Genomic DNA, 23709 nt, shown 5'->3' with positions numbered 1-23709 from the left:
GATGAAATAAACTTAATAAAATTCTAAATCATTGAATATGACTGTATACATGTGGAATATTAAGTCAACCAGTAGCTGACTGATATAGATTTAATTTTTAACAAACTAAAGCCTTTCAGGATAAAATTGGTACACTGGAATTGATGAACTGGACCCAGTTAATCCCAGAATAATCCCAAACAAAAGCAGCAGCAAGAGACAAAGTAGTAAAAATTGTTTATTTCATCATTCCCCCAATGTTTGGCCCATATTATTAAATCTCTTCTATAAGTTAGATATTTACATCATTAAGGGCCTCTGATATAATACACCATTTTCTTTAGAAACAACTTCATTTATGTTGTACAAAATGCTGCAAACATAGTCAACAATAAGCCCAAACCTTTTCCCCCTGCAGCAAAAGCAGACATTTCCCCCCACCATTTCATCACAGGTCACAGTAAACTTCACCTTAAGTTATTCCAGTAAGGCAAGCAGTCAACGTCTTTTACAGTTCGTCAAAGAACTAACCAAATAGTGACAATCATACAGTTTAAGACATGGAACAACTGAAATTATGATTGGAATATTTAGTTTGGAGAAACAGCTAATTCAGGAAAACCTGAATTTATTTATTTTCACTTTTTCATTTTGGGTTTAGAAGCCTACAGAAGCTGTAAAGGTGATTTTTAGTCTAAAGAACAATAAAAACATAAAAACAATCCTATGAAAGGTTCATTGCAATGGAGTCAAAAGACAAATAAAACAGCTGCCATGTTTAACAATCAACTACTTCCTTGTCTGCCAGCGTCAGGTCTCATTATTCAGTTGCTTTTATGTCACATTGACACCAAAATGTCTGTTTTTACTGAGCAAAGCAAGCAGTAAACCCATGTAGTGTCTAGGACAACAGAGTCCTTCACCAAGCAAACGATCTGCTTTTGGTATTGAGCGGGCAAATCTGAATTAAAAACATATGTGAAGAGAATAGAGTTGATTTTGAAGAAAACAGAAATAAACCATGTAAACACAACCACCATAAAAGACCAGTTGCCAGTTTAATGTTAAACCCACAGCTCCTTCCAACGACCAGCTGCGTCCAGCTTCCTGTCTGCCAGTTCCTCCCTGGACTGCGTCACTTCCTGTTGGATCCAGGATGAACCCTAAAGGCATTTTCCGGCTGATAGCCACAGCTGATTCATCCAGAATAAAATAAAAAAAACTCGGATGCATTTAGTGGTGCATGTCCTCAGAAAAATCACCGTATTTCTCTCCGGTCGGACAGATTTCTTTAGGTCTTCATACGGCGACTATGTTGTTCATCTCCCATTTCTGAGTGGATTTACTGACGTCACAGTCTGATATGAACACTTTGTGAAGCAGGTCAGAGCGATCCAGACATTTACCTGTGACAAACAAAACATTTACATCAATGAGCGTCAAAACACACGGGCTATTTTCTTTAAAATGAGCAGAAAGAAAATACAACTTTGAAATTTCGCTGAATAAAACTCCATATTAGCTAATGTTAATGCTAGCGCTAAGTATTGATCATTCATGAGGGATTTTTTTTTTTTATCCTTTTGGCCAGACAGTGTTGAGTTATTATTGGTAATATTGTTACTTTATTATTATCATTGTGGTTTTGTTGTTTTTATTAAGATGAGAAATGTAACCAAAGACATGTATTTTTTATGTAATGCTTAATTATTATTTAATTTTTTTTCTGTCTTCATCTACCAAATCAACACAAAAAACACATTTTTCACACATTTTGTTTTGTTTCTGTGTATGCTAACCTAATCTTAATACCCGTTTAATTTGTTTATATCACATAAAAAAAGAATACTGCATATTAACAGTTTAAATCCTTTACTGTCCATCACATTTTGGTATATTTAAATATTTTTGGTCTAGTTTCTAGTGAAAATAACACTTGAAATAAGACAAAACTAATTTACAAGCAGTTTTTCAACAAGATATAGGAGCTTGAATTAAGTCAATAATCCCTTATATTAATAATTCCAGATTATGGGGAAATGTCTTATTATAAGTGAAATAATCTGCCAGTGGAAATAGCACTTCTTATAAATACTCAAGAATTATTGATTTAAAACAAGCTCCTATATTTTGCTGAAAAGTTACTTGTAAGTTAGTTTTGTCTTATTTCAGTTGTAATAAGATATTTGCAGTAGAAACTAAACAAAATATTTAGTAAGACTTTGTGTTTTTGCAGTGAGGTTCTGAAAAGAAAAAGTTTAAAATACCCATAATGCACCAGTAGGCGGAGATAAAGAAAAAAACCACCTACTGTCTGTAAGACTGTAAAACATTTAAAGTTTAATGGAAACAAAGTAAGACAAATGTAGAAAATCGGAAAATCAAATGACTGAAATGCGTTTAGAAGTTAATGTTTTATAAAACTACGCAGACATTTACCTGTTGGCACATGAGTGAACCGATGAAGTTCCTGAAAAACAAAACAAAAAAATTAGGAACAATATTGAAAGCTGATCAACTGTAAGAATCGATAATCAAACGGAGGCGTGTTTGTGTTTCTCACCTTGAAGTAGTTCCACTCAGTGTGCTGGTTCCTCTCGCAGTGTGTGATGATCACAGCTGAATTATCTCCTTTGGTCAGGCACTGGTCGTACTGCATCAGCTGTTTGGCTTCATTAATGCGGAAAAGCTACAGAACCAGAACCACAGAGATACGTCAAACCACATGCACTCAAGATGGCGGCACAGTCTGGGCTGCGGCGGCTAAAGGCTCGACGTTTCTGCATCTTTTATCTCACAGATTCCTAAAATGTCTTTGGTTTCCATCAGAAACACCCGGAAGGAAGATTCTGGTCCAACACGGTCAGAAAGAGACGCTTGCAGTAGAATTAGGTCAAATTATTTTTAATTAATAAAATATCATTTTATGCTTGTTTGTGCACCGTTTTTGTCAAACCCCAACTCAGTCATGGAAGGAGGTCGCTCACTGAACTAACATATATTTTATATGCAACTAATCTATCAATTATACTGACAATTAATCAATTAAATCGAAAAAATTTGCATATTCTACATATTTTTCATATTTTTGTGCATTAAAAATAAACTGAAAGATGCAAACTAATAATTCAATTCCTTTTTAAATAAGAAAGTAATCATCTCTGATTATTATGCAGATGTTACGTTATGTCAGTCCTTCACTTTCACAGAAATATTTGCATATTCTTCTATTTCTGTGAAAATTCAAGGTTTTTGTAGGTAATACTTTCAAAGCTGCACCATCATAGAAATGTCTGTTCATCTTGTTGCTAGGTTACGCAAACCGTCTTCCAGCATCACCACTTCTTTTACCAGTGGAAGAGTGAAAGCGCTGAGTTTTTACCTGGTTCCCTCCCATCCTGTGGCACGGACCAATTTCCACGTTCCCTCCGTTCGTGTGGCCCATGCTGTCGATGCAGTAGCTGGTTTCAAAACCTCGAATCTGCACACATCGATTATACGGCATTCATCAGGAGTAACACAACAAATCAGCGATTTATAAGCAGGAATAAAACATGATGCGTTTGCTTTCTTACCTCCCCCCACTCAACATTTTTTGGAGGAAGCGGGTAGTGCATCGGGATGTCGTAAGCTATTTCCTCCATGAACCATTTGAAACTTTTGCATCGATGCTCCTCCCTGAAAAACATTTTGGGAAAACACACTTTATCGTTTCCCATCGTTCATGACTGGGAAAAGATTTCAGTCTCCAGATCAAGATGTTGACAAAGACTTTTCCCAGATGACTTGTGGTTGTAGCTGCAGCTAAAGGAGGTATTAACTCAGAGAGGCAGACAGAAACACACACCCTACTTTTCAGATTTTTACATCAGTATAGACAAACTGAGTTGGTTTGTCACATAAAATCCCAATAAAATACAGGAAAGTTTGTGTTTGTAACAGCAAAACTATAAATAGATCAATGTTGTGAAGATTATATAATTATTATTTCTCCATATGGAAGAAACCATGTGGTGTAAATTGAAAGCAAACATTTCTGTGAGCTTTGACTGCTGCAAAAACAAAATGTGGCCGTAGTAGACACTGTTAGGCTGAAGAGATTGAAAACATGTTCAGGGAGCTTCATTCCTGATCAAATTAGCTTTTTCTTGCATAACGATCTGTTTCCAATTAAATGTTTGCAGTTCTCACTGGTGTAAGGGTTGCATTTTAAACCCGAGGACCTTTCAGTTTAGTAAATAAGAGATGCAACAAAAACAGATAAATAACACACTATAGGATCCCAGGATAATTTTTGATTTTCTGTCACTTCAGCATCAATACAACACTGAAACTGGCAGAATATTGCAAATCTGTACCAAATGTTTTTTAAGTTTCTAGTGCAAATACCTTTGTACATTTAAAATAAGTCAAAACTAACTTAAAAGTAACTTTTTCACCAGGTTATAGGAGCTTGTTTTAAGTAAATAAGTCTCGAATATTGCTAAACACAAACAAACACAAACATACAAGTTCCACAGGCAGATGTTTAAGACTTATAACGTTGGAAAATGTCTTATCATGAGTGAAAAAATAATTTGTTTTATCAATAATAAGGAATGATTGACTTAAAACCAGCTCCTGATATGTCTTGCTGAAAAGTTACTTATAAGTTAGTTTTGTCTTATTTTAAGTGTATTAAAATGATTGCATTAGAAACTAAAACAAAAATACTTGGTAATATTTTCTATTTTTGCACTAATTCTGAACACTAGTTTTACAAAGTCATATCTAAAATCAAAACAATTAACCAGATAATGAAGGGCATAGCACAGCTATTTATTGGCACTAAATTAATATTAAAAAATAAGATGTTTATACACGTTTCTGTACCTGAAACGTTTCAGCTCGCTTATGTCTCCGTAGGCTAAGGTCAGCGTTTCAGGGCGGCTGGCATAGAAATAGTCCTTATAATCATCCCACCAAACCTCGACCACACGAACGTAGTTCTGTTTGAACACAGAAAAATTATTAGTGTTGTTAGTGCAGATGAAGGTCAGCCAGTGAAATTAAATACATGCTGATCTGAACCATTATTTAGCGTATGAGCAGTGATCCCAAAAGAAATCACATAACTTTTACAGTGCTGAGAGAAATAAAGGCTCCACTTGACACAAACTATTTGTTTCTCCATTTCCTGGATGACCAAATGTTTTAAAAATAAAAATATAAGGTACTGTAAGTGTTTGAGCGTTAGCTTCACAGCTAGCTGGGATCTGACTCGGTGTCTGTCAGCAATCTGTCGCCGTACCTTCAGAGTGGGAGAGGATCCGACGTGTGCAGGTGGGGGGTTTCCCTGCCAGCCCTGGAGTCTGTAGATGTGACCGACCCGAGAACACGGCACAAAGAGCAGCTGGCCGCCACACTGCCAGATCTAGAATAACAACACGAAGCTATTAAACATAAAACGGACATTTTCAGCCATCAGGAAGGAAACTTACACATTAGATGATAAATCAGATTAATCACATTTTTGGTTTTTGAAGATTCAATTTTTGGAAAAACAGGATTTTTTTCACTCCTCAGGTTTCCATAATTCAGAATCGCATCATTTCGTCCAAATCCGCCATTTTGTTTGACAAGCGTGTTTTGTTTTACATCTTCTGTTCATCTGGACTTAATTACATTTTTTAAATTACAAGAATAAAGTCATAACACGACAAGAATGCAGTCGCACAACAACAGAGTCCAAAAATTACAAGAATAAAGTCGTAACATTAACAGATAAAGTCATAATTTTATTAGAACTCCAACAACTTAAAATGAGAAATGTAGAGCATCTTTTGAAGTTATACTCAAGAATAACTTCAAATGTTACACTAAATAGTACTGGATTATTAGATAATCCAGTAGTACAAAGTATTAATAATATTTCTATTACTACTTAGTAGAAATATTTCATCTTTTAACACATCAGCGCCAAATTATTAGCAGGGACAATCGTGCAAACAACAGTTTATTTTGAGCTGCTCATGTCAGATCCTGATAACTAAAAGCTTTTTTCTCATTAAAACAACTTTTAAGAAGTTTTTCCTGTGTAATATTGTGTCTTTATTCTACTAATATTAAGATATATTCTCGCAAATAAGTATTGTACTTTGTTGTAAAATTCAAAGAAGGGATAATTAAATTAAAGCCACTTTTTGAAAATATTTTCTGCCAATAAAATGAGAAATTGGATTTATTTTTACCGCCCAGCCCTACCGTAGAATAATCTAGATATACCTTGTATGATATTTCAAAGTTCTCTCCTCCCCATATCTGCAGCCCGGGGTCGTACAGACCCAGCTCAAAGAAGAAATCTCGCTCTATGGCAAACAGCCCTCCGGCCATCGCTGGAGACCTACAGCAACAAAAACACACATCAATTCCAGCAGGTAGAGGCTACAGGTGCATCAACAGGTCCCCGAATCAAGCATGGGATGAACAGAGAAGGAGTCAAGCAACACACAATCCCCGACGAGGAAGTGATCAGACAAAGATGGAGGCGGTAAGGTCTCAGGACAAACTCTACGATAAGATCCCAAAACTATCCCAGACTTTAGGTTGAACCCAATAATCCTCTCACTGGAGAGTGCTAACGAAATGCTTCTGCCCTTCAGGTTCCAGTGTTTAACATTTAAAGGTGACCTGTTATGCTTCTAATAGCATAATAATATAATTTTATAAATCATTTTTGTAATAAACAAAAAGTTTATTACAAGTTTTTTACAAAATAAAAATCATTCTTAGATAATGAGATTTTAGTTTGCTCAGTTGTTTTAGGGCCTCTTGTCACATTAAATACAAAAAAGCTGCTTCTGGCAGCTAGTTAACATTTACACACGCATGTGAAAATGGCTGCAAACGGATGAGTAATTATACAAACCATACATCTTTGAAAAGCAAAAGTGGAGCCTCCTGCACAATAAACACAAATGCAGCCGGTGGTTTCTGGACATTAAATCAACAACAAAACACTTGTCTTTTCCAGCAGCCATTGTACAGCGGATACAGCAGTAAAACCAGCCAACCAAACATGGTGGAGTTCACCTTGGTTGCTAGGTGATGGGCAGAGCCTTGCTGGGGTTGATAGGTAATGAATGTGACTTGACAACTGGGAGGTTTTCAGAACGCATCGTTTTCCAGACACCAAAAAACATTTAACTCATTGCCAAAAAACAGCTTTTTGTGTTTTGTTTTAACCACTTGGACTGTTTTTGGAAGTAGTTGAGACCCAAATGGAAGTACAAAAACATGAAAGGGGAAAAAGAGAATTCTGCATAATAGGTCCCCTTTAAAAAGAAAGAAAGAGCTTTAAACTCAGGACAGATTAGAGTCAAGACAATAAAGGCTCAACAGATAAAACCCTGCAGGGAAGGACAGCTAGTGGACAGAACAGTGGTAAGTCAACCCACATCAGCTGGAAATAGTCTTTTAGTTGGTTAGTTATGACTTTTAGTTGGTTAGTTATGCTATACACTACATTATGAATCATATTTTTTTGTAAACCAGAGGCAGCTGTAATGTAGTGTATATCATAAGAAATGTGGCCAGGTACTCCAGTCCAGATGAGTCAGGAGGTTATTTGTACCTATATGGTTCAGTTACTGTTTTTCTCAGATTTTTTTCCCTGTCTCCAAGCGGAACTCTCTTCCAGAGCATGCTCCAATCCCAGGCTCCTCTAGCAAAACCGTTCTCGTCGCCGCCACCCTGGGGCTCGATGTTGAACCTCTGGCCGTGGATGGAGTCGATCAGAGGCACCGTACAAACAGTTCTGACACAACGGATGTGGGGACATGCATACAGGACACACGGAGGGGAACGGAAAGATGTCGCACAGGAAGTGGAGGGGGGCCGGGGGGGGGACACACAGATAGCAGAGCAAAACAACACAAAGACACAGAGTAGGGGTGGTGGGGTGGATGACGCCAACCAGGACAGTAGGGGACAAGAAGGGTGGGGATCAAGGAATGGGAGGTGGAGACAGAAAAAGATCAGGAGTGAGTTTTCACATGCTTTGGATATGTACCGGTATGGCTCGGTGGTATATTTTCTGGTGGCCTTCTCTTTCTGGCTAAGAGGGACTCTCTTCCAGAGCAGGCTCCAGTCCCATGCTCCTCTAGCCAGGCCGTCCTCATCGCCGCCCTGCTGGGGCTCCATAGTGTACTCATTACCATCTATATAATCTATCAGGGGAACTGTGCAAACTGTCCTACATGTAGACACACACATACACAAACCTCTGTGTATAGGAACAGGCTGGAAGTGGTGGGCATTAATCATTTAAAGTCATAAATTTCTTCTCATAAGAAGAATGTTGCTTCATTGTTATAAATAAATTCCAATTAATACTGTATAAAAACCCCAAACTGTCCGTATTTCTGTTACTTTTACCATTTCTTCCACCGTTTGTTCAATTAAAGTAGAAATAAGTATGAATAAATTTGAAAATATGATTAAATGCAGTTACAGTGTGCAGATTAGAGACTGAAATCACAATTCTTTATGTGACTGGTGTCCTAAATAAGAGTATTACAAAGAATTTGGGGTTTTCATTAGCTGGAACCCAACAGCCTCAAAATTAATGCATATAAACACTAAATACAATGTATGAATTTCAGTTTTTAAGCAAAAATACAAGTTATTATTTTTCACCTTTTAGTCTTTAGGGTCTTTTCTCATTTAAAAACTTTAATCAATGCAGGGTAATAAATAAATAAACATGTACGTAAGAAAAAGACACTGGTAGAAAAAAAGCTAGACATCAGAGTTTACTTTTGAGTAAATCGGGTAACAGAACTCTTTTATTAAAAATAGCAGTCAAAAAGTGAGCAGGACTTACCTGTCTTTTGAAATGGGTGCAACAAGAGGAGCATACCAGTTGATTCCGACCTCACAATGAGCATCCAAGTAGATCAGAACCTGCAGAACAGCAGCAGCAAGAACAGCAGCACACACTGTCAGAATGCATGTGGGTCCTGTACGCTGATCCTCACTCACCATAACTTCAGCTCCCTGCATAATGTTTTGGCAACTTAATATAACCAACAGGTGTTTAACCTCAGTACTAGGGGTGCACCGATTTATCAGCCAGCTGATTTCCTTCATTTTTTAACGTTGGTGGATAAGATCGGCCAATTTTCACATGTGAAGCCGATCTTATCCACCAATCTTATCTACCTTGGCAAAGGTGTATAAATCAGCCACTGTCCTCTTCTGCTCTGCAGTGAGAGATCAGTCCACCAGGTCATGTCTGCACATTTAACAATAGTCACCCCACTGTTACTAATTCAGCAACTTTCTTGGTATGTTGAGCAACAGTTCAGACACAAAAAATTGGTATTGGCCAAAATCGGAATCGGCAGGTCAGGCTTTTTAAAAAGATCGGTAACCGGTCATCGGTGCACTCCAACTCAGTTCTGAAATAAACTGTACATCTGGACTGGGTGATGCGTCTTGTTCCTTTATCCAACAGATGTAATGTTGCTTTTCACATTAAGAGGCACTAAGAATACACTAATTATTAAAATACTATTAGGCTAGAAGCTGCTCCTATAGATGAAACGCTGTCTTTCAACTGTCTGTCTCCTAGTGAAATAAAGGTGCTTGATGTGAAATCTGCCTGTATATTTGGATGCAAGAGACTATTTTTTAATAAAGTGCATTTAAATACATGTATTGTGAATTGGCATTATGTAAATAAACTGAACTGAATTGAAGTGCAGTGGATTTCCATGTGGTCCAAATGTATCTAGATGTACCATAATTTATTTTAATCAAATCCAGACTGAACTGTTCAGAGTTTTAATTAAATGATTAAAACAATCGAAACGTTTAAACCTACAGCAGGAGTAAAATACTGAGATTAAGTCAGAAATGTTCAAAATCCACATGGGTCAAAACAGTCTTGTTTAAAAGTAGGACCTTTTATGTTTTATAAAACTTTAAATTTCTATTCTCAGCAACAAAAACAGGATTTGAGCCACTAATTTTTGAAAACTTTTGCTGTATCCCGTTTTAATTAGTTTCATAAATCAATAAAATTCAGATTTGGGTGCATCCAGATCTGATTTTGGGTAAATAAAATTTAAAAATCAAATAAAAAACAAAGGAAAACTGTGATCAATAAAAAAAATTTATACTTTGTGTTCAACCTAGAAATTTTCCACCTGAAAAAACTTTAAGTCATTTCAAGCCATTTTATTCATGTAGCACAATAACCATCTCTGTGCCAAAAGTCCAGTCAAAAACTTAAAAACAAAACAAAATCATGTAAAACAGCAACAATTTAACAGAATTCAACCTCCTAATTTACTCAGGAATCAATCAGTGATTTATTAGTAATAATTATATGTACCTGTCCTTTGGTGGCTTTCTTGGCTCCAATGCTCCTTGCCTGGATTAATCCTTCTCTTTTGTCGTTTCTGAAGAGTTTAACTAGGCCGTTCCACTGCTTGATGTACTCCTCCAAACGCTCCTTCAGATGAGCTGCAAACACAGAGAACGCAATTACAAATGATTATAAAATAGTTACGACCGTTTGTGGTAATCCATTTGTAATTAAGATTTTAAAATGCCAAAATCAGAAGAAACGTTAGACAGAATGGAAAATCCAAACTGATCTTTTGTTTCAGTTGATGTGTAATATAGTTGTTTTCCAAGTCTGTTAACCTGAAAAAACCCCCACCTTTGTTGCTGAAGTCGTCTATTAAGACGATCTCAGCCAGGTATCTGCGCGCCGTCCTCTTGATGACGCTGTGCACCGTCCTCATCAGCGTGGACCAGCCCTCGTTATGGAACACTATAATGACACTCGAGGTCAGCAGTCTGTCATCATAATTCCAGTACTTACACCTAGAGAGGAGAAACACACAAAACACCAAATCAGTTGGAGGAATTAGGACTGAGGTACTGCCGACATTTCGCCATAATTATATTCAAAAATCCATCTTTTAAAGCTTCCTTGAGCAGCTTAGGATTGGTCTATTGGCGATACAAAACATGCCAATTAAAATTTTTTCCACAAAATTATTCTTAGATTTTAGTCTAATCAGTTCTGCCTGTTTTGAGCTCCTTTCAGAACGAGCTGTTTTAAGGGCTTTGTCACTTTAAATCCAAATAAACGCAATAAACGCACTCTGACATGAAAATAGTTGCAAACAGATAAACAATTATACAACTGTTCTTCTTTGAAAAGCATTAGTGGTTTCTGATCGGCAAGTCAACAACAAAACACTTGTCTTTTCTAGCAGCCATTGTACAGCGCATACAAAGGTAAAATCAGCAGACCACAAGTGCTCGAGCTCAGCTTGGGTGGCTAGGCAACGGGCCTTGATTCCGCTGGGGTTGCTAGGTAATGAGCCTTGATTCCACTGCGGTTGCTAGGTAATGAGCCTTAATTCCACTGGGGTTGCTAGGCAATGGGCAGTGGCTGCTGACTTATAGCCTTATATTCCAGAGGTTTTTGAAACAGCTAATTTTTCAGAAATCTAAAAACATTAACTTATTGCCAAAAAACTCTAGGTGTTTTTTTTTGTTTTTTTTAGTGTTTGGGATGTTTGTAGAAGCAGAAGAAACCCAAATGGAAGTACAAAAACAAGCAAAATTAGAATTTTTCATAACAGGGTTCCATCAAATATCTCAAATAAGTTCACAGGGGAGCTGCCGCAGCCTTCAGATAGGACGAACACCAGCTAACGCTGTCTCTTGTGAACTTTTTAGAGATATTTCAGAGCAAACTTGGGATACAGAGGCTGGAGTAAATAATGGTAAATAAACTGCAACAATTTAATTATGTTATTAAAGTTATTTCTGCTCTTTCCAGTGAAAATATTGACCTCAGAGTAATAACAAACGTGGAAGTAGTTCTCTTGACTTTCCATTTGAAGCAGCCAATCAAATGTCACGGTTCTATAGAGGCAGCCAATCAAATGTCAGGGTTCTATAGAGGCAGCCAATCAGACGTCAAGGACTCTGTAGAGACAGCTAATCAAATGTCAGGGTTCTATAGACGCAGCCCTAAACCCGCTCGCTGAGTTTGATGGATGAAGTTGACATTTTAAAATAAATGTTTCAGCACAAGAAAGGTAAATAATTTATTAAATCATAAAATAATTGTACCTATTTGTTAAAATAAGATCAATGCTTTAACTGATGCACATATTACTAGCTATATACTTAATAAATTAATTATTCCCAGTTTTAAAAAATTGATACGTAATTATTTAATTGTAATTTGGCACTCTTCACCCTCCATATCATGAACTTTACCACACGTCACTGTTAGTGTGTAACAACGGCTTTAGGAAGTGTAGGAATTTAAAGTGGTCTGTATTTATGTGTTCAAATGAAAATAAGACCTACAACTGAGGACAACTACATTTAAACAAATGATGACGACGATAAGATTCAAGAATTACAAGAATTTCTGGAACCTCAGCCCAGTAATACGGTTGTTAATATTTATTATTTGACCTAATGCTTCACAAACAGGTATATCTGTGACACACCTTTGTTGGAGTGTCGCTGACATTTTTCCTCTATTGCTGCAGTAGTGGATCCTAACTTCTAACCCTGCACAGATGTGAATGAACTGAGATAAAAATGTACTGTTGTTATAAGTTGTGGATGTTTTCATATTCACTAATGGAGCCCAGCAGGAAATTCCTGACTTTATAAGAGCTTCAGGCTCTTATAAAAATATGATTTGACTACATCTGGAAACTAAGTCCAAGCTTCATCCTGAGGGTCTGATGGAGGCGATCTCGGCCGCCGTCTGCATGTTGGTTCAGAGAGATGCTGCTGAGTCAGCAGAGCTTCCTGCTGCGCATCCGGCGGAAAAGCAGCAGGTGGTTTCGTTGAATTCAACTGTAACCAAACGGGATCTGTTCATAATACGTTTGGTTTGTGATGTTCCAAAAGCGCCATTGTGGCAGGTGTGATAATTTGACTCCTATATGAGTAGCTATCCAGAGATTATCAGTATCAGCCGGTGTTTGGAAAAAAAAAAAGTCAGACCCGATTTGCTCACGAAGAATGATTTATTTATTGCTTTTAATTCTGCATAATAGACTTAGTAAAAGCGGGAGAAGGGGAGGTGTCAATATTTGCAGTAAAAACAGCTGATAAAGCCTCCAAGTAGTTGTGAAGGTTTTTTGCGCTCACGTCACTATGACGTCACCGCGACTAGTCGACATCGACTTGACTATTATGATGTACTCGATCTTAAAAAATATGTAGTCGTTCAACCCCTATTTTCTCCTCGGTTAAGTATTTCTGATCAATTATGGAGATATCACCAAATATTATTTTGAATTATTTGTCTATTTGGATGTTTTAATGGATTTCTAATATTGTATAATATAAGCTGAAGTGGTTAAATGAAAAATCTGCAGAATGTCCCAAATAAATTTTTGTTATCCAATTAATTGATTAATAGAATAATTGATTGCTAAAATAATCGTTAGTTACAGTCCTAGAAAAAACTGGAATCTAATATTGTATAAAATAAGCTTGAAAGGTTAAATAAAAAATCTGCTAAATGCTTCAATTTTTTATGAGATTAATCATCAGAATAATCATTTAATAAAATAATTATTAGTTGCAGCCCCTAGAAAAAAACTAGAATATAATGTTGTGTAAAATAAGCTCTCTAAAAATAGATATATGACAAATTTCCAAAATGTTTACATTTTTTTATCGGATTGTCAGAATAACAATAATCAGTTGTTGAAGACCTAGAGAAAACTACAATCAATAACAGGATTAACAGTAAATGAGGATGGAGAACAAAAAGCTGCATCCCGAATTGTAAACAGATCAAATCATGATGGAAAGGAAAGCAGCAGTACTCACTCATCATGGCGAATATCGCTGATCGTTCTGTCCAGTGAGATCATGTCACTGGCCACCATGTTGAATCCAAACTCCTTAATGGACGCCTGGACGGAGTCTTTGTACTCTGGACCCAAGACAAACGGCTTTGCTCCCTCCCCGGGACCATTAGGGACTCCTGGAGGTTCAGGTTCTTTAGGCTCAAAATTTCCCAGAACCCCTTTCTTCAGCTCAGGGCTGTTGTAGGCGTGTGTGTCCGGTTTGAACGTCACATACTGCTGCTGGATGACCTGCTTCTGGTTAGGCTGCTGCCCCGCGTCCTGAAGATTGGCTCCGCCTGGAGGTAGCAGCCAGAAACGAAAGGATTACATACAGAACCACCACTGGGATTTCGTTTTGAAGTTCGTCCAAAGTCCCTTATTTCCTTATCGAACCCAAGCAACAGTTGTGAACCTTGTTCTTTTTACTGTCCTGTTTATGTTTTTAAAGGTGACCGGGTATGCTTCCTTGTTCAGGTTAGGAGAGGTCTGTGGTTTACACAAAACATGTCCATAACATTGTTTGCACAGAATTATTCCTAGGTAATAAGATTTTAGTTTTCTCCGTTTCAGCTCCTTTTACAATGAGATGCTTTAGGGCAGTGTTTCTCAACCTTTTTTGGGCCAGCGCCCCCCCAGCCTTTATCCAGGTTCCTCACTGCCCCCCACCAAAGAATTTGCAGGCTACTTTGCACTGACTATTATTTTATCATTAATATTACTATCACTATTGTAGATGTTTTGATTTTTATGCTTGTTTCTGTATTTATCATCAAAAATAATTTCCCAGAGAACAAAAACGTCATGGGAATAGAAATTATTTTCACAGGCGTCTATGAAAAATGCAACAAACATTCAAGTTAAAATCGGTAGGCCTAACAGCAGCCAATCAGAGTGGAAACAATATTCTTATTTTGTGCCATTTTCTAGTTGTTAAATATTGCACAAAATGAGCAGATAAAAGATGTTCAACATGCCAGTTTAAACTTTGAACTATTTGCAAAACGACTGAGCTCTGCAACATTAAAACATGGATAGAACTGTAACTACATTAATCATAGCTCTTCTTCTCTTCAGTGTTTGTCAGTTTCTGGTGGTGCAGCTCTGTGCTGCCTTCAGGAGAATGGGACATCAGAGTATCATCCATAAAACTTCACCCACATGGCATTTATTAAACAAACCAGAGCTTTCAGTGGAAAAACAAAAGTTCCAGGTCCTTTTAATGCCATACAAATGTGAGACAGAAACATGGATTATATATTTATATAGGCCTGTCTATTGATTATAGATTAATAGTTTTACTGGACAGAAATTACAAAGAACAAATCTGGTTCTTAATCAAATCCTAATGAGTCAAATTGAAAGTGTCATGGAGTCATCAGCCTCATGACATTAACACTGACATGAAAAATAATATTGAAGAAATAAATATATCAAATCTAATTAAAAACATAAATAAGTGATCAGTTATTTACTGTTATGGTCTGTAAGATATATTTATTCTCAGTACTAGATGTGGTCTCAACAAACCCATGGCACTTCAACAATATTATTTTACCTTTTATCTGGAAATAGTGTCTGTTTATTCTTGCCATACAGTCCTCTGTATTAATTATTGCTCGTAAGGTCTTGCCATACCAGTTTATTCCTCTGTATTTACTTTAGTTTCTTAGTTTATTCTTGCATTTTGTTCTTCATTCATTTCCATTTAGTTTCATTTGATTTGTATTATCCTCTCTTGGGTTATTGCTATGTCCACATTAGTTTCTTTACTGTTGCTAGATTTATTTGATCGTTTATTGACCATCAGTAATTTTCACTCATCACCTGCTGCGCCGCCTAATAGTCATGTGTTTCACATCATGTGTTGATTTTTCATTTTTCAGCGTCAGATTCTCTGTTTTTATGCCATAATTCACATCTAGTTCGTCGCTCCGTTTTATGTCCCGCTTCTCCTGTTTCAGAGTTTTGCGCAATGTGCGCGTCTTTTTTTTTTTTAAGCCCCTGCAGGGCAGACTGACATAAACTTTTTAAAACAACGGAAACAATTTCTGCATTCTGATTATTGAAATTTAAAAGTGCTGTGTTGTTCTATCACCCCCGTTTCATACCGGATCACTTACAGCACCGTGTTAACGCTATAAAATGAAAGCTCTCTATCGTGGTATCACCCATGGAGGGATTTCTTGATTTCTATATTTAAATGGGTTCATTTTTCAGAGGGATACTCAGTGAGGGTATCGTGATTTTAGCTACCAGTAGCAGGAGAACGAAGCTGCGCCAAGAAGCTAACAGAAGCTAACAAACACTGAATAGAAGAAGAGCTGCCATCGATACAGTTGCAGCCAAGCATGTTTTAATGTTTCACAATACAGTTTTACCAAGTTGCTCAAAGTCTAAACTGGCATTGTTGTGCATTTAAGGTGTAAAGTTTACCTTCAACCAAACGCCCCCCAAAGGCATCCCAGCGCCCCCCTTTTGTAAAAATGTCCGCCAGCGCCCCCTGCCGTCCTCTGAACGCCCCCTGGGGAGCGGTACCGCCCACGTTGAGAACCGCTACTTTAGGGCCTCTTGTCGTTTTAAATCTAAATTAGCTGCTTCTTTCCATGTACCCCCAACTCATCACTTACCCTCACGTAAAATTGGCTGAAAACAGATGCATAATTATACAGTAGTGCATCTTTGAAAAGCAGGAAGTGGAGCCTCCTGCACAACCAACGAGAATGCAGCATGCAGTTTCTGAATGGTAAGTCAACAATAAAACACTTGTCTCTTCCAACAACCATTGTACAACACATACAGCTGACCAAACATGCTGGAGATTCGCTTGGGTTGCTAGGTAACAGGGATGGGTTCGATTGGGGTTGCTAGGTAACGGTGCAGTGGCCGTGGACGTGACTTAACAATCGGGAGGCTTTTGAAACAACTCGTCTTCCAGACGCCTCATTAACTTATTCTCAAAACTGAGATGGATGTTTTTTTAAGCTCTTAGGTTGTTTTTACAACCTAAATGGAAGTAAAAAAAAAAAAGTGCAAAATATTTATTTTGCATAATAGGTGCCCTTTAACTTACAAGCAAGGCCGACAGGAACATCTAAAGTTTCTGTTTCCATACCTGCACTAGGCAGCCAGAGTAACTGAATCCCTGCATTAAATGCTGATTTCAAGGTAAAAGCTTAGTCAACTCACTAATGCTGTAATTACATGTTTATATTTAAAGTCTGGTTCTGGGTGAGTTGATCCTTTAATTTTAGCTGGTCTGGAGTTTCAAAAGAAAACTGTGGCTCCGTCTGTCCTAAACACAGGCAGGATTTAATCCCCAGCGATTATTACTCCATCTTATTACAACACAGCTGTCATGGTGGCTGCAAGAAGTCTCCATCTGTTCACCAAGACCAAACCAACCTCAACCCGTTCCCCAACCACTCTACGTCCCCGTCTAATGAAATATGAGGACAGATGAGAACTGACATCTATCTGTCTGAAAGAAGTCATAAAGCCATCTAGGACTGAAACGATTAATCAGATTAATCGATTATTGAAATAATTGACATCTTATTTAGTAGTTGATTTATTGTTAACTGGAGAATACAGAATAAAAAAGGCCAGTTGCTAAAAGAGCAACATACTTAAAGCATTAATTAAGCCAAAGCTGTACAGAAAGTACCAACATTTTGCATTTAGGATAAAAAAAACTTCTCTGTCTAGAAGTATATTCTACCCAGAACTCCACAAGCCTCAGTTTTAGCTTTACCTGGTTCAAATTATGTAAAGAAAATTCTCTTATGAAGCCTTTACTCAATTTTTAATTTGTTAATCCAAATTAATTAACAGATTATCCCTACATTGTTCAGATATCAAGTCAGGAACAAAGGGCTGAGCGTTTCACAATAAGTTAGAAGTATTTTTATTTTAGCTGCAGATGCATGCTTTTATAAAAATGATCAAGTTTTCACTAAAGTAATGCTGTATCGCTGCATTTTAGGCAATCAAATATTTATTTATTGGTTATTTGCATCTTTTAATGTCTTTCTAATGTCTAAAAAAGGTTTAAATAAAAAAACCTTCAAAATGTGCCAAAAAAATACAAATCTTTTTTAGTCGATTAATCGTCAGAATAATTGATTACTAAAATAATCATCAGTTGAAGCAGAATATCCTGGCATCCATTCATGACCTTAAGCTTAACAATGTTTCAGTAACAAAGCAGGATAATACATACAAATCACACCTTGAAATGGGTTTGGAGGGGCCTAGTTAAAGTCTGGAAATAATGCTGATTGAAATTACATAGCTTTAAATAGGAGTTTCAAAAAAAACTCTACAATGTAGCAGAATAAATACAATTCTGTAAAAAAAAAAAAAAAAGCGGGTGAAAATTCCTTCCCAGTGACGTAAAAGACGTTATAACGTTGCTGGATGGAGGCGGCCGTCATCAGGGTGGAAAACCAGTTCCACCAGTCACATAAAGAGTGGAGTCATCGATTGAAAACGGTTTTTATTTACTCTGGTTACCTGTGTCAGCAGGTCACGCTAACGACAAGCAGACATAAATGATAGATGGATGAAGCTGAATTATTTAACCCTTTCATGCATGAATTATGATCTTTTGTGTCAGGATTTTTTTCCATATTTTTTTTTATTTTCTTAAGGCATAAAAAAAGTTTGGAAAAAATTTTGTAAAATAATTTTTTCTTTTATTTTAGGTGATCAATTGTAATTTTCTCCAAATACAAAGTTGTTATCTGAAAAATACATCAGTAGTATTGTTCTTTATGGGTAATCTGATGTTGCAATATTTTTTTTTACCTGTAAGAATCGTCTACAGTAGAAGGAGGGACCGGGTCAATTAGTTGCTTTTTTGTTTGTCGGCCATATTGGATTTAACACAAATAATTTCTAGCATTTGCAGCTGATGGCCAGTAGTTGATAGTGTATTTTATGATGCATTAGTGTGAACTTCAGTGGTCTGTGGGCATTTATAACATAAAAATCCACAAGAAGCACAAGAAAATGACTTTTAGATAGCTGTCCTCTCTAGTGACCACTATGCATGAAAGGGTTAAAAAAAATACCCAATGAGGTAGACGCTGATAACAACAAAACTTGTAATTGTTCTGCTAAAGCTGCAGCTATAATAATGGTAGAACCATGCATTTGTGGCTCTAAAGCCAAAGTTGTCACAGCTGATTTCAACATGTTTGGTGTCTCACCGTGCTTCAGTCTGATGGAGTTCAGGTCGACTTCCACGCCTTCCACACGCGGCCACGGCACCACCGGCTTAAACTGATCGACCAAGTCACCTTTGGGGAGCAAGCTGTCATCCTGTTTGAGAAAAAACACATGGCGAGATCGTAAATAAACACAGATCTGAATGACAAAATATGCTATATGAGACAGCATTTAACAATGTCAGAACAATTTACAGACAAGTTTGACTGACGTGAAGAGAGACAAGAACCACAAAAGGTTCTTGGATCATCCAGCCTGTCACAGTAACACATTTTACTGGATGACAAACTGTCCCAGAAGTTAACGCAATAAATGATAATATTGTTTTGAGACCGTTTTCCAGTAATATAACGGTAAAATAATACAAGAACACAATCTCAAAGATCAATAAACTTTAAATGGAAGACATTTTAAATCTAATAAAACAAATAAATCCAAAATAAATTAACAAAACAACAAATAAAATTAATTATAAAGTCTGTAAGTAAAGTTAATTTAGCATACGGTTAATCGATTTATTGCTTATTGTGAGTGGGCTAGCGACTGGGACAGTTAGTGAAAATTAAACTTTAATGGAGTTAGTAGCAGGGATTGAATTTCAAGGTTCACACATTTTCTCGCTAAAATTCAAGCACTTTTCAAGGAAAGTTTTTAAAACCATTTTTATGATTTTAAAAGTTATTAGAAAAAAAATACATTCCTGCTCAAATTAAATGCTTACTTTCTGTAAGAAGGCTTTTCTTCTAAAAAATAAGTTTTTAAAAAACGGTGCAGATAGAATATCAAGAACTTTCAAATCCTTCACAGAAACCAAGCAATTCCAACCTTAAAAACACCAAATTGAAATACAACCATTTTCAAGGATTTCAAGCATCCTTACAAACGCTGGTAACTAATTAATCACATTTTACTCAATTATTCAACAAAATAAGCAACATTTCCAATTCAAAATCTATTTTTGCTGCTAAAATATCGAATAAATAGACACATGAGCTCAACAACAACAAAGGTATTTATTGTTTTTGATCTGTTATTTAGATTATTCAATCATCAGATTAACACAAAGTGCTAAAATACACATTCAGCTTTCAAGTATTTCAGGAACTCTGATTATTCATGTAACGTTTTTATAAATGTGGACGCTGACGTTGGGGACGTCTCTGCTGCTGCAACATGTTTTGCATATAAACGGTATGTTAGTCTGAAATAGCTTTAGTGATGGGCTAACTCATCATTAAAGACACACAACAATAGTCTCTTCTTGCGTCTCATCAGATCGTTTTATGAAGTAAAAATTAACCCCAGTGGGTCAAGAAGAGCAGCTTCGTCTTCCATTGCTGTTTGCAGATGTCGCTTGTGCGTCAGATTTACAAGCCTACCAGAAACACAACACAAAGGTTCCAGCTTGGGACTTTTGAATGTAAAAAAAAGATGAAGATTTTTTAAATGCATGTAATTCATTAATATAATAAAAATTTACATGTTAAAGTCCCAACAACATGCTTCCTGTTGCGATGGCGGCAGATGAGACATAATGTGGACAGGACGTGGCACTGAACACACCAGTCTAGCGTAGTTGTTTCGGGGTTTTTTTCTCTACACACACCTTTAAAAACAGGTGTTCCCACAGCACTCCTTCACAGACAGGTGTACAGAAAGGTGTGGCCTGAAAACATTCCTTACAGAAATGGCTAGAGTGACTGATGTTTTAAAAAAAATCTTTTTTCACTATTAGAAAAGATTTTTAATAAATACACTGGAGTAGATACGATTAAAACACCTACAGAAAAAATGTCTAGAACAAAAACCCTCAGAAGATAAGAAAGTTTGAAGGCCTTTTGACTTGTCTGGTGAGTGGAAGAGACAAAATTCATTTACAGCCTACATGCGTTTTAATAATCTGCTTTTCATACTAAGTTCCAATGTGATAAGCAACATTTAATTTCACAACCATCAGAAATGAAAGTTGAAGAACTTCAATTTTCAATGCTGGCAAAGTTTTGTTCAAGGAACCTTGAAAAGTAAAGAACCAACCATTCCTTAAAGGTTCAACCGACAGAAAACTATAATTAAAAGTTGAGTCACAGCCCCACTAAACAAGCCTTACTTGTTTACCTGTTTGGATGAACAATGGCTTCATCCAGATTTCCTTCATTTTGAGTGATACTTGCATGTAAATGCTATTTTATCTACCTTTGCTAAACTGATCTGCCCACCGGGTGACGTCTGCACATGTGTGGTTAAAGAGGCAGTATTATCTGTTCTCCAAGCACACAGTGTCATTTTAGAGCATAATCAAGTAACTGTTACCTTCAGCTGGTATAAAAATGCTATACATGTCAAATATTACTCAAAAGAAATTTTACTTCCTGATTTAATGCCTTGAAATTGGGCCTCTGTCTCTTTAAGAAACTCCTGTTCTTTCTGAAACTCCGCTGTCAGGAAGTTATCTCAGCATGACTCCTCTTTTAACTCTTTAATAATGTTTTTATCAGTGTTTCACTGAGAAGTAGCACGTATAATGAGCTCAGCAGATGTGCAATCCAACCAGGTGTTTGCCATTTGCTGCCGGCTAGTCGGAAGGAGCTGAGTGGACTCTGTGAGGCAGAAGCTGGGAAGCTTAGAAACTGAGGAGGAGCTGTGCCTTGAAGGCCGTGCTGAATACACCCAGGCGTTTTGCACAGCTGAATGGTTGTCATGGCAAATAAAGAATAAAAATAACTGTAATACAGACAGAAAATGATTCTTGCAACATTCACAAAATGTGAAAGGAAATAAAAATCGCAATGTCAGCTTTTTTTCTGCCACTATTTTGCAGCGTAAATTCCTGGTTTACTGACACTCTGCTCAGATTTTTCTGAATCTTACTTCCAATCAGCACTTCTCAGTTGGTGTCCTTCTGAACGTTAGAAGAAGATCAGCCCAGTGAATCCTGAAATTAAGAAATCTCCCGGCTGTTTGTTTCTCAACCTGATCTCCGTAACAAACTCACCATCACATTTCAAATCTAAACTCACAACTCATCTGTTTACGCTAGCTTAACCATCTGATCACAACTGCACAGCGTTATTCTTATTGTATATATACTTAAGATGACCTTGAGTCAGTATTCACTCTCACCAATTCAACTAAATATTAAGTTTTCTTGCTATTAAGTTATGGCTATGATAGATAGGTTTTGTTTTTCTTGGTACACCCCTAATTATCTACTTGATTATTTTCTAAAAGATTTCAAGCTGATGTACTCTTACTTGTGTAGAAATATAGTTTGGTAAATTACAACTCAGTACATCCGATTGGTCTCCTTTAATTTATTGATCTGTAATAAATTAATCAGTAATATCAACTGATTTTTACATTACGATTTTATGATAATCTGATTGATACAGTGTGACAATAATTGACATAATTAACTACGATAGTATATTCATTAAAAAACCAATGCTAAACTTTCACTTGGCTACTTCTTATCACGAGCTCGTTAGATGCAGCCAGCTCACTTCCGCCTGTTGAGGATCCGTGACTTTAAACGTGGTGACATGTACGGATGTGGATCCTGGATTGTTGGGAAGGGATGCAGGTGGAAAGCCAAATGCGTTTCATTTCCAACAGCAGTATCTCAGCAAAACTACAAAAGTAATAACTGTCCAGTTCTGGGAACAAGCTAACGAGGACGCATAAATCAACGCCACACCGCGTTAACTCAACATGCACTGGTTGCTTTGTAGCAAGTGTCACCTTTTGGTGCGATTTAGCTTCTTACCCTTTTCCCGAACGGGTTGTCGTCGCTTGGCTTTGGAGAAAGAGACGACCAGAGTACCACCAAACCTAAAAACGTCCCAATGACCAGTAAGCTCCGCAGAAGGAATCCCACTTTCAGCCTCATACTGGAACCCACTTTCCTCTTTTGCTCCTTCCTTCCAGCAGCTAAGCTAAGCTAAACTGGTCCCCGTCCGCGCAGTTTAACCGGCTACAGCAGACAACCAAGAGCTCTCTGTCTGCTGCTGTAAAATAAAAATAAATATGAGTTCAGTGGGAACGAGTCTTCCCGCTGTTGCCGCGGTGTGTTGTCGGACAGGTTATTATTTCCTGTTATCGCCGCTCTGTTCTGGTACCCGGCCTGACTGTTCCGGTGTAACAACCCTGTCCTCCTCTAAGGTTCCTGTTGCTGGCCGATGGGAGGATCTGAGCCAGAAAAAGGAGGAGGAACCTGGCCAACAATAATAAAATAACTAATTTTACTCACAGTTATAATAGTTATGATTTTGAGGAATTGGAAACAATTCACAAAACAGGCAATAAATATTGTATCTGTACAGCGCTTTTTCATAACTTCCTCTCGATTTATAAATTACTACCTATCTATCCTAAATTAAACTGTTAAAAAAAGACACTTTACAGGAATCAAGAAAAATGATCTAGTTATTATTTATTATTATTTATGTTTATTGCTGTAATTTAGCAAAGATGTGCTTTGATAAAAGTAGACTAAGATTGAGTTCATCAGCAATAAATAAATGAGTCAGATAGATGTATATGTGTGTGTTGTAATTATTCTCCATTGATTGCTTTGCTTTTATTTTCGTATATTGTAAATAGTCTGTTG

The 23709-nt window shown here is 36.9% G+C and overlaps 1 protein-coding gene across 3 annotated transcripts; it reads right to left on the bottom strand.

Moving 5' to 3' along the window:
• Positions 1 to 204: 204 nt before the first annotated feature.
• On the bottom strand, positions 205 to 23252 carry galnt7 (UDP-N-acetyl-alpha-D-galactosamine: polypeptide N-acetylgalactosaminyltransferase 7). Of its 3 annotated transcripts, none has more exons than XM_017307529.2 (15): positions 22867 to 23252; positions 19085 to 19196; positions 13855 to 14170; positions 10688 to 10854; positions 10358 to 10488; positions 8843 to 8922; positions 8030 to 8212; positions 6244 to 6361; positions 5270 to 5392; positions 4852 to 4967; positions 3555 to 3657; positions 3362 to 3460; positions 2543 to 2668; positions 2419 to 2449; positions 205 to 1385 (listed from the first exon to the last, which is right to left on the bottom strand). In XM_017307529.2, exons 1-15 carry the CDS (start codon positions 22987 to 22989, stop codon positions 1279 to 1281), a joined length of 1935 nt encoding a protein of 644 aa, XP_017163018.2. In that variant the 5' UTR covers positions 22990 to 23252; the 3' UTR covers positions 205 to 1278. The 3 variants fall into 3 exon arrangements, with proteins under 3 accessions (XP_017163018.2, XP_008417175.2, XP_017163023.2); XM_008418953.3 differs by lacking the exon at positions 8030 to 8212 and adding an exon at positions 7592 to 7774; XM_017307534.2 differs by lacking the exon at positions 8030 to 8212.
• Between the last annotated feature and the right edge of the window lie 457 nt (positions 23253 to 23709).

This window comes from Poecilia reticulata, chromosome 1 (assembly GCF_904066995.2).
Source record: "Poecilia reticulata chromosome 1, P_reticulata-male-v2, whole genome shotgun sequence".
NCBI lineage: Eukaryota > Metazoa > Chordata > Actinopteri > Cyprinodontiformes > Poeciliidae > Poecilia > Poecilia reticulata.
This window is presented reverse-complemented; position numbering and strand designations above follow the sequence as displayed.